General features: G+C 34.7%; 1 protein-coding gene across 7 annotated transcripts in view; it reads left to right on the top strand.

Annotated features, from left to right (window-relative positions):
- The first annotated feature begins 7,344 nt into the window (after positions 1-7,344).
- ryr1b (ryanodine receptor 1b (skeletal)) overlaps positions 7,345-12,499 on the top strand; it is a 188,007-nt gene continuing 182,852 nt past the window's right edge. For all 7 annotated transcript variants that reach the window (XM_056478876.1, XM_056478873.1, XM_056478870.1 and 4 more), the window contains exon 1: positions 7,345-7,578. In XM_056478876.1, the coding sequence (XP_056334851.1) occupies positions 7,531-7,578 (48 nt within the window). In that variant the 5' untranslated portion in view covers positions 7,345-7,530. The remainder of the gene's footprint in view (positions 7,579-12,499) is intronic.

The following is a 12,499-nucleotide window of genomic DNA, read 5'->3' as shown; positions in this document are numbered from 1 at the left end:
TGGCTCTGAAAGATAGGGGAACTGTCATCTGTTGCATGTGTGAGAGAGGGAGGGGAACAAAAGTGAGTGAGAGAGAGAGAGCGAGAAGAGAGGGAGGGCTTGAGCTCTTTCAAAGACTGTGAGAATGAGTGATACACATTAAAAATCACAGAAGATCACCGAGTGAAAACAGACAGTCTACAAATCTGAATCAGAATTGAGAGCAGTTTGCTTTCAATAGCTTCCTGCCTGTCAGTGTGTTTTTTGGTACACGTTTCAGCTTTGTTTCAGTCAGTGTCAGTTCCTTACCTTCAGGCCACAGGTAAATTAGCAAGCCTTCGGGTTTTTTTTTTTTTCACAAATTTGCGTGTAACATGTGAGTACAACTTACGAGTCTGTACCTGCCCTTTGAGTTCAGTTTGTTAACACATTTCTAATCTTCTTTGTCCCTTTTTGCTGTCTTTAACAGTAAGGTAGTGTCTCCAGGGTTGAATCCCTCCACGTGCAGCTGGAGAGGACACTGAAAGGATGCCTTGTTGAGGATGGAGGAGAGGGGAGATGATAGGAAAGACTGCTGCATGTGTGTTTGTGCATGTGTCTGCATGCAAACTCTGTGGGAACCTGTGCCCGTGTCTGTGTGTGTGTGTGTGTGTATGTGTGTTCACACAGAGGTGGGATTCTCATACAGGCCAGGATGAGGGGGGCTTCTGTCGGTTGAAGGATGGGTGTGAATGAATCAGACGCCATCTTTCAGAATGACACCTAGAATATCAATTCTGTGACATGTGGTTTGTCTTCTGCTGTATTAAAGCCATAGTTCATCCAAAACGGATAATTCTGTCACGCATTTACTCAACCTACACTTGTCACAAACCTTTTTGAGGTTCGTTTCGCTGTTTAACACAAAAAAAGTTAAAGCTGTTGGAAACCAGTAACTAGGGCCAGACAGAATCTGCTGACATTTTTTTCTATTTCTGCAATGAATTTTGTAAAAAATCTGTGGATTTATGCGCAATGATATTGGGAGTATCATAACTAAAAACTTAATGTATGAAATAAAAAATTTGCGCTTTTTACTTGTATTAAATGTTTACAATGCAAATTCATCTAGAGCCACTTATTTGGTAAACAAAGCAAGTATATATATAATATCTCTCTACTAAAAGACAGAAAATAGTATTTTACAAACTGTATTGTAAATAAATCAAATAAACACTTTCACATTAGTCAATATTATTACTGAAATTAATTTAAAACAGAAAAAAATTATATACACACCTTTACACAAGTGAGTACATAGACAAAACGATGGGCTAAAAATCTGCGAAAATCTGCTGATTTCTGCGTGCACAGATTCAGTGTGGGCATAACTGTAACCAATGACTTCCATAGATGAGCAATTCCATGCAAATGTCAACTTTGCCAGGAAGAAAAATGAAGTTTTCACCTAAATAGCGAAACCTATATTTTTTTTGTGTAAGCAAGTATTTTACAGTACTTTAAAAATGCTCAAAAATGTCTCTGTCAGTGTTTTTAAACTATTATATTTGATTTACCAAAGTCACACAAGTGCCAATTTCACATCTGTCACATCCATAACGTTCCATAGTGAGCCAACTCTAATCCTTTTGATTAGCATCATTTCTTTTGGGTTGTGCAGTTTCATTCACAGAATTTCTACAAAGTATGTTGCATACTGTAAACTCGCAAACGTTTTGACATTTTGTCACATCCATAACGCATGTTTATTTCCTTCAATTAAACTATAAAAAATGTTAACAGATTGATAATTTTCTGATCCCATAACTCTGTGGTTAGTTGTTCTGGAAAATATAAACAGTTGCTTCATTATAATGTTAACATAAACTTTCTATGTGAATTTATGTTTTGAGTTTTTACTGAAATTGCTGAGATATTTTTGCACTACTCTGGAAGTAAATGGTTACAGGTTTCCAATAGTTTTCTAAATCTATTGTTTTGTGCTCATCAGAATAAGGAAACTCATATATGGAACCACTTGTGTGTGGGCGAATGGTGATTAAATGATCATTTTTAGGTGAAATATCCCTTTAATTGGGTGAAGGGGAGGTCTGGGTTGTTACAGATGTATTCATGTTTTGTAGGAAGATGTTTTTGACTGTCTGAATTTACTGATTACTCCACCTTTGTTTACTTCTGCAAAATGCTTAGATTAGACTAAAACTTTTATATGGAAGCACTTGCTCTGGCTTTTTGAACGGAGCAATATCTGAGGCAGGGTGGTGTTTTGGTTGGTAGCAGTTGGCAGTGGACTTCTGCTGAAGTATTTTGCTGTAAAAATTACTATTTGCTTCTGATGTCATCTTCAGTAAATTACTTGCTGCACATTCTGCAATTGTGATTGCATAACTCAAGAAACCACACTGGCTCTCAAAATTGTACTCTTAACTTACTCAATGATTTTAACTTTAACTGGCTCTGTCAGGCCTAAACAGGCTGTTTGAAGCAGAAATTATGTCAGAACACCCAAGGATAATGTCTGTTGTAAACATAACTTAGTGATACTTAAACATTGTTTTCTACAATGTAAACTAGACACTTAAAATCAAAAATTTGTATACTGAAGCTGTTATGTGTATTTTACAAAACATAAATTTTTAATTACTAGACCTTATACTGCTGTTTACTTGCTCATCTGGAGCTATTAGAACAGTTTCCTCATTAGTTTCCCAACTGTTTCTGGGGCTCGTTAAACGTAAGCATTTTGGAACAGTCAAAATGTTCTTGAACTTTCGAGAACGAGTTGATCATATCTGCAAGTGTAGATAAGCTTGTATGAATATTCGCATCTGCAATAGACTGTAGAAGATGATTTTGGAAACCTAGCACAAAACAACAAGGTGAATCTTTTTCTAACAAAACATTAAAAGCATAAAAAAACATTTGTTTACATCAGTAGCTACTGGAGGCTAAATGTTGTGACATCTTGAAAGCCTTATTCGTTTGAGTAATCTTTTGAGTCTAAGAAAGTCGAATGTGCCCTCTACGCATACAAACTCATTTGAAAGATATACAAATGTAACCTACTGTATAGTAAATAGCCTAAGCCTACAATACTGCTTTTGAACAATACTGTGGTAAAGTGCTTGAATTTATTGTTGTAGTATTCTATAGTTACTTTTGTAATACAACTGTAATATAAACAAATAATCCAATAATCAACTATAGTTTTCCAGGTGATATTCTACCAGAAACGTACATTATCTGTCTCTGAGATAAAACATAAATACAGTGAATAAAACGTATTTAATGCTTTTTTTTGTAATTAACTTATGGTTGATTTCTGCAAGTTCTTCTGTAAAGGTGTGTCATTCATTTAGCTTTCAGATGTTTGTTTTTTATTAAAAAAACTTTACAAATGTACAAACCCTGTCCTTGCCCTCAGTCCAATTTTACGCTACAGCTTTTATGTTTTTGTTAAGCTGAAAACTGTTATTTAGAAAAAAGAAAACTTCAGAAATAGCAAGTTTAAGTTGTTATCATTCACATCAATTGATTAAAAACATAAAATTATAAATAAACTCTACAAATAAACACTACAGATATATAATACAAATAAATTTACAATTGTCCCCATGTTTCTGTCAGTCCTGTCACATTTGCTTGTCACATTTAAATTTAACATAAAATGTATGCAAAACACCTTTAAGGCTATGACTTGGAAGTGACATCATTTGATGGAGAAGAAGCTGACAGTGATCAAGGATGTGTTCTATCATTGAATTGTATGATTTTATGCTTGTTTTTGTATACTTTTTTTGAGTCAAGTTAGGCCCTGACATATTTTTTATTAGTGAAAATGTAAGTTTTTATACGACAATATACAACAGTTTACTGTAGTAAAAAACTGTATACTACAGTATTTATTACAGCTTAAATGTTCATATCAGTTAATATCAATGTATGCTGTAACATTTATTAACAAATTGTTGTAGCCTAAATCACATGACAAATAATAATAAAAGTTAAACACAATAGTATGGTTCAAAAACACAGTATTTGGTACAAATTACTACAGTATTTTTTTATGTGTGTACCTCAATTATTAAATATTCCCTATAATGCTAACCATTCCGCAATAATACCAACTTTATACTAACCTACAATACTAAAAACACACACTTGGTAAGAAAAACTATAAAGAAAAATGCAGGGTTTCACACAATCCATTCATGTTGTCCTCACACAAATCGATTAAGTTAATGTAACAAATTTAAGTGGATTGAACGTAAAAAATAAATTGTGGCAAAAAAGAATCGTGTCAGCTTATTATAAGTAGTTTGAACAAGCAATCATTTCTTTGAATTTAGAACATTTAAAGTCTTCTTGAAATAAAATTGTAACATTTTTTAAAGACACAATTCACATTAAAATAAATATTCAAAACAGTTCCTTACCTCCGACAACAAAGATCAACGATTTTTATAACATCACTTGCCTCTCACCTGGGTCAAATAATGTTGGTAAATCTTTTTGTTTCTGTGAATAACAGAAAATATTGTTATTTTCTGCATTTCGTTTAAAAAGACGCCATGATTAAGAACCAATACAGCTTTTTAAAAGTACAACAGCATTATCAGTATTAGCATCCTATTTAACCAAATACTGCAAATAATTTCAACTACGATTATATTTATATAATTGTTAATGTACTGTTATTATTATGTTGGTGTCTACATGTTATTTTGTATCTTACTTGTTTTGTGAGTTTTCTTTTTCTTTTAAGTATTTTCAACGTGAGTTTATAAAATGACACGACGACGGCGCCATCTTGCGGGCGCTATAAACGATTACGTGATGGCAAAAAGCGAATGCACTCTGGTTCCCAGTTTTCATTACGTGCAGTCGGAGCATGCTCTCTGAAGTTCAGTCCTCGGCTGCCAACAAAGACCCCCAAAATCCATCTGCATCCCCGTTACTTCACTCTCCGATGTACTAACAGTTGGAGACAGGAGGAGCCCGTGCAGACATGACACTCAGATGGAGATTGTGGAGGTGAGGAGTGATGCCAGCTGTCATCTTTGCATGTGATGGTGGCTTGTATGTGTGTGTGCGTGTGTGTGTGTGTGTGTGTTTATGTATGTGTGTATGTGTGTGTGTATTCGAGTGCAGCATGCTGGCTGTGTATTTTTCTAGAGTAATTTTATGGGTGTGTTGCTGATGCAGCTGTCAGACTGTCTGGCCGACTGGTGGACTGTGTGTGTCTGTGCATGCAAAACAGGGAAATATGATTGAAAATATGATTAACCTTCTCAATCTACCTCTCTGTACTACTCTCTGAACATCTATCTATCTATCTATCTATCTATCTATCTATCTATCTATCTATCTATCTATCTATCTATCTATCTATCTATCTATCTATCTATCTATCTATCTATCTATCTATCTATCTATCTATCTATCTATCTATCTATCTATCTGTCTGTCTGCTTTTCTGTTTATCTATCTATCTGTCTATCTATCTGTCTAATTGCTTAATTAGCTTGCTGGCTCAGTGCCCACTTAGTGTTATTATTTTTTTTTTTTTACTTGCTCGTGATACACACCATTTGTGATGTAATATTTTAGTGCATACAGTATCTCAATAACATACTCATTCTTGTATATCTTAACCTAGAGATTTTCTGCATTAGAGGAAAGGCTAGTAGTCAAAAGTCATGTTTCAGCAGTTTGCCATTACACAAAGAAATCCCAGAGAATCCAGTGCACACATATTTGGCTAAAATGTTTCATCCTGTACTTAGTCATTTGTGATGTAACAGTCTGTATTCTAGTTGTACCCAAATAAATGTTATTGTAAATTATATGAAAATGTAAAATTAAATTATTTATATATAACTTAATTATATATATATATATATATATATATATATATATATATATATATATATATATATATACTGTATATATATATATTTTTTTTTCACAGAACATAAAAAAGTTCATTGGTATTAGATATTCATATTTTTTATATTTATTTTTAGATGCACATCTTTATCAGGCTCCTAGTAAAAACAACTGACTTTTTTCTTGCCATTACATTGAAATTACCAAATCTAAAAATAGCTGATAAAAATACTTTAAAAAGTCAGACGGATATTTAGGTTCAAGACTTGATAAGACTGCATATATATATATATATGGCCCACCCTATATATATATATATATATATATATATATATATATATATATATATATATATATATATATATATATATATATATATATATATATATATATATATATATATATATATATAATGGAGAGAAGATTTTTTTCCACACATTTCTAAACATAATAGTTTTAATAACTCATTTCTAATAACTGATTTATTTTTTCTTTGACATGATGACAGTAAATAATATTTGACTAGATATTTTTCAAGACACTTACATACAGCTTAATGTGTGACATTTAAAGGCTTAACTAGGTTAATTAGGTTATCTAGGCAGGTTAGGGTACTTAGGCAAGTTATTGTATAATGATGGTTTGTTCTGTAGAGGATCATAAAAAAATTGTTTAAAGGGGCAAATAATTTTGACCCTAAAATGTTTTTTAAAAAATTTTTAAACTGCTTTTATTCTAGCCGAAATAAAAAAAAAAATAAGACTTTCTCCAGAAGAAAGAATATTATCAGACATACTGTGAAAATTTCCTTGCTCTGTTAAACATAATTTGGGAAATATTTAAAAAAGAAAAAGAAATTCAAAGGGAGGCTAATAATTCTGATTTCAACTGTATATATATCGAAAACAAAAACAAAAAAATGCTGTTGAATGTAAGTTAAATATATTATCTAAATAATATCCATTTCCAATCATTACAATTTATTTCACACACAGTGTCTGAAATTTATACAATTTTATGTTTATTTAGATTATTATATTATCAGTTTACTGTCTGCATTCTGTTTCAGTCACAGCGTGCCTGAGCTTACACGCACTCGATATAACGGGCTGCGTTCGGCTCACATTAGGCACACTACTGTGTTCAAGCTGTTGTTTTTGCACAGATATTACCATAGGATACCCCTAGTGCTGACATACCAACTAAATGAAGCATGATTATTTCAAATGACTTATATATCTGCTTGAGTGTGTCTCAGTCAGTGTCTTCCACCAGACATCATCATCATCACACACAAGCACTTTTTTCCATTTATAGCTCATTAGACCAGTGGGAGGATCAGTTTTAGCCAAAGGGGTGGCCCAGTTGTGCAAATATGGTTGCAGTGTGAATGTGTAAGAAGGTACAGCACCATCCACATGATCTGAGAGAGAGAGAGAGATAGAGAGAGAGAGAGAGAGAGAGAGAGAGAGAGAGAGGCAGCAGTGGATCTTCTGTCACTCTCTCTCACTCCGCTGTGAGAGATACAGGACTCATGCTGTCCTCCAGCACACCCACACACACACACACACTGATAGAGAGAAGACACTGAAACACACTGAAGAGAAAACGCACGGATTTTCTGATTTCTCCTGAGGAGCTGCAAATAACCCTCGGAGAAGGATGGCAGAGGGAGAGGGGGGAGATGAAGAGATCCAGTTCCTGCGGACGGTGAGTGATACCTTCTTGACCCCCTTTGATTTCATAATAATAATAAGAATAAGAATACAATTAAAGTTGAATCTCAATAAAAAAAAAGAGTTTTGAACAGTTTTTGCCTGTGCATTGTGCATGATTTTTTCATTCTTTACTTTATTTTACGGTGTCCTTGTTACTGTGTATTATCCATTTAGGTATTGAGCAATACTGTATTTATTAAGAATATACACTTGTTGTAAAGTTTAAGTTGGGAATATATCTGTAATTATTACTATATTATAGTATGGAACTAAATTATGATTGAACTAACAAGAACACATCCAGCATTCTGTGGAACTGAATGTGCCTCATGAAATGATGAAGCACTGATGAAGCTTTATAGCGAATTATTATTATTATAGCTCAATTATTATTTTTTCTTTTCCTTGTAAAGTTACATTGACACAATTTGCTTAGGATAAAGTTCAATAGTAATAAAAGCAACTTGATCACTACTGTGTATTGTTACATATACAGTATCTAGTAACAAGAACACTGTAAAATAAAGAAGTTCCTATATATATATATATATATATATATATATATATATATATATATATATATATATATATATATATATATATATATATATATATATACAGTATAATTATGATATAAAAAAAATTATATTTATGGTATATTAATGTGAATATTTAGATGAATGGTTAATTAGCAAACTCTAAATGCAGGTCTTTTTTTTGTTTAGTCCTTTTAGTTGGAACTTTTAGTAACATTAGTGCTGTTTTGATGGATTGGAAATGTCCCTGCATGTGACTGTGAATCTGATTGCATTTTTTATTGTATTCACATTTATTCATCATCACCCTTATAGACATTTCACATTCAGACTCTACTGGTTTACTAAATTGTTACCGATTCATTACTGATGGACATTTTTGCAAGGCTGGTTCTCACCCTGTATTTAGTTGACTATTTTTATGGTGGCCCACATGTCTTTTGACCTGCTTATGGAGTTGATAGTCTGCCTAACTCCACATTGAGGGACGGCATCTCTAATCAGGGACATGTCCTGCTTTTAATATTGCTGACTGAGAACTCATATTGTAAGTGTCTTGACTTTCTGCTCATTCTTCTAGAAGATTCTGTCTTTGGATGGATGTATGCATGTGAATGTGTGTGGATGGACAGCGGCTGCTGCATCTGTTTGGATCGTTAGCTATTTTTACTTCAGGAAAGGAGAGACTTTTAGAAGGAAGACTCAACAAGCAGGGCAGCTCCTTGAGGGGGGGACAGCTGGACTCTGCCCCTCATATCGCAAACTGAGCCAGAGACAGGGAGATAAAACAATCTTTAGGGTCGGTTTATACACGCAAGATCGCAGATTTGAGGGAAAAGAGTAGACGAGAAGAATAAGAACAAGCAGAGATGCAACATTTGTCACAGATGTGAGAAGACTGAAAAATAGAAGGAAAGAGAAATTGTAAGATTTGAAGTGGAGATAGCCTGAAATTCTTTCATTTATTCATTAATTTGCAGAGATTGTTAAACCACTTAGCCAGGGTACCGGGGCCCACTAGGGGGCATCAGCAAATCTCAGTAAGTGAGAGAGAGAAAGAAATGCTCAAATGCCCAAACACTCTACATAAGTAAATATAATGTTTATATTTTATTTTGATATTTTTTTGAAGAGCCTACAGCTCTTGAAACAGAATCTTCCAGAATCCACTCTAACCAACCCTAGGCAGCAGATGGCACTTTGCCATTTAGTTACATAAACATGAAGATAAACATGTTAATAAAGTAGATTATAGATTGTAGAATATGATAGAATATGCTCAACTATTAGAGGAATTGATCTTATTTATATTTTAAGTCAAATTTCTTCTGATTTTTTAAAACTGCCACTGTTTTAAATCATTGCTTCTAAAATGGTGGCAGTAACAAGCTGAAAGTGAAAGGCCAGTTTTTAATAAAAAAGATACATTTATAAATAATAATAGTAACACTTTAGGAAAAGTGCCAATTTTCACCATTAATACCGGCTTATTACCTGCCTATTATTAAGATTTTGGCTGTTTATTAGCACTTTAAAGGTACATATTAGTACTGCCTCTCTAACCTATGCACAATACCTAACTAAGTACTAGATTAATAATTACTATTAATAAGCAGCAGAGAATAGAAGTTTATTGAGGCAAAATTTGTATATTAATAATTTGAAACAGGGTGACACAGTGGCTCAGTGGTTAGCTCTGACGCCTCACAGCAAGAAGGTTACTAGTTCGAGTCCTGGCTTGGTCAGTTGGTGTTTCTCTGTGAGTTTGCATGTTCTCCCTGTGTTTGCGTGGGTTTCCTCCGGGTGCTTCAGTTTACCCCACAGTCCAAAGAAATGCAGTATAGGTGAATTGTATAAACTAAATTGGCCGTAGTATATGTGTGTAAATAAGTGTGTATGGATGTTTCCCAGTACTGGGTTGTAGCTGGAAGGGCATCCGCTGTGTTAAACATACGCTGGATAAGTTGGCAGTTCCTTCCGCTGTGGCAGCCCTGTATGAATAAAGGGACTAAGCCGAAAGAAAATGAATGAATGAATGAACACCAAGATAAAATGTGACCAACTTGTTCCAAGCATTGCAGTTTTTCTTCTTTTTTCTTCCGTTGAACACACAAGAAGAAATGGTAGTTTGTGTGGAATGTTGGCGACCAGACAGTTCACAAAAGCCATTCACTTTCATAATATATATTTCTTCCAACTGTGAAAATCCAACGTTAAAGTTAACCTGTCTGGTTACTAACATTCTTCAAAACATGATATTCAACAGAAGTAAGGAATTTGAACTAACCTGGAGGTAATTACATATTCATATTTGGATGGACTATCTGTCTAAGCTCACCAAGCAACATCCAATCAGAATCCAGAGTTGTGGCTTTTAGCTTTATAAATGGATGCAATTAATGAACTGGCTGTTAAAGAACATTCCGCTGTCTTTTGAATCGTCTGTCTGTCAATCCTTTGTCTGGTGGGATCAGCTGATAGCTCATAATACACCCTTGTGTCTTTTTTAGAAATCTTAATTAGAGTGTTATGCGCATGACAATGCTGCAAAGAATTCCCTCACGCCTTTTTCATCAAAGGTCAACCTTTTATATTCTTGACGAGACATTAAAACAAAGTCTCACAGCTGTTCATTTGTGTAAACAGACATTTTTGCATTGTTGTCAGGAAGAAAACAAACTATGTCTGTAATGGAGGTTAATATTTACAGTCATCTAAAGATTTTAAATAAATGATTCTTTTAACATGTTGCTCTTCCTTTTGCACAAATAATTACTCAAGTCGATTATTAAAATTGGTTTATGCTGGAGTTTAGTGTTATACATTGTAAAATAGGATACTTTATGTGTGTAGATGATGTGGTGGTTTAAATGACCCACCTTTTCCTCTCAGAACTCCCACTTTCTCTTACTGTGTGTTTTATATATCACTGAGGACCGAAAAAAGAGAGGGATGAGTGGAAGAGATGGAGGAGAGTATGTAGTGCACTTTAGAGTAGTTATACCAAATCAAGTAATATGAGACAAAATATCGACACAAAATAGTATGCTTTGAAATCAACGCAGGTTTTAGACTGTTTATACAAAATGTAAATCAGTTTTGCATGTTTTGTTATTGTTTTATTGCATTCCATCCTCATCTGCATGCAAAAACTCCACATTATTGTATATAAACCTGATGTTGGTTTTCCTGGTGTAGCGTAATGTGCAGTGGGGAGAGTGTGTGACTGCTGTGATCCATATAATGACTCAGCATGTGTGTTTCAGTGTAGATCTGGCAATTTTCTGTCCTTGGGGGAATCCTTTCAGGAAAGCCCTTTGGTTTTTACCGACTGTTTATAGAACTGCTACTCTTTTTGCTGTGATACCAGTGAGGCATACAGGTTACACTCTTATTTTCAGTTTTCTGATTAGCCAGCACACATTGTCATGAGGGTGACGCGGTGTCGCAGTGGGTAGCATGTTCGCCTCACAGCAAGATGGTCAAGGGTTCGAGCCTCGGCTGGGTCAGTTGGCCTCTCTTTGTGGAGTTTGCATGTTCTCCTTGTGTTCGCATGGGTTTCCTCCGGGTGCTCCGGTTTCCCCCACAAGCCCAAAGATATGTGGTATAGGTTAGTTGGGTAAGCTAAATTGTCCAGAGTGTATGTGTGTGAATGAGTGGGTATGAATGTTTCTCAGTGATGTGTTGCAGCTGGAAGCGCATCTGCTGCATAAAACATGCTGTATAAGTTGGCAGTTCATTCTGCTGTGGCAAAATGTGATTAATAAAGGGACTTAGCTGAAAAGAAAATGAATGAAAGAACATTGTCATGAGAGCATTTTAAAGGTGTCCTCTTATGTTTTTTTTACAAAGACTTGATTCTGTTTGGGGAGTGTACTGTCTGGGGGCAGCCTGGCATAATTTGTGTAGATGGAGTATACAAGGGAGAATTACGTGTTCATGGAGCTTCCATATTTTCTTTAGACTAGACATATGTCAATATATTGTAATAATGAACACGCACAATATTAATATCATGGACACTTTAAAATACTTTGAATATTTTAATGTTTTTTTGTTATGTTTTTGATTTTTTTATATTTAATGTTTCAGAGCGGGAGGCACAGTGGCATAGTGGTTAGCACTGTCGCTTCACAGCAAGAAGGTCACAGGTTCGAGTCCTGGCTGGGCCAGCTGGCATTTCTGTGTGGAGTTTGCATGTTTTCCCCATGTTCGCGTGGGTTTCCTCCGAGTGCTCTGGTTTACCCCACAGCCCAAAGACATGCACTGTAGGTCAGTTTGGTAAACAAAATTGGCTGTAGTGTACAGTATGAGTGCATGTGTGATTGAGAGCGTGTATGGGTGTTTCCCAGTACTGGGTTGAGGCTGGAAGGGCAT

Source organism: Danio aesculapii, chromosome 18 (assembly GCF_903798145.1).
Source record: "Danio aesculapii chromosome 18, fDanAes4.1, whole genome shotgun sequence".
NCBI classification, from domain to species: Eukaryota; Metazoa; Chordata; class Actinopteri; order Cypriniformes; family Danionidae; genus Danio; species Danio aesculapii.
This window is presented reverse-complemented; position numbering and strand designations above follow the sequence as displayed.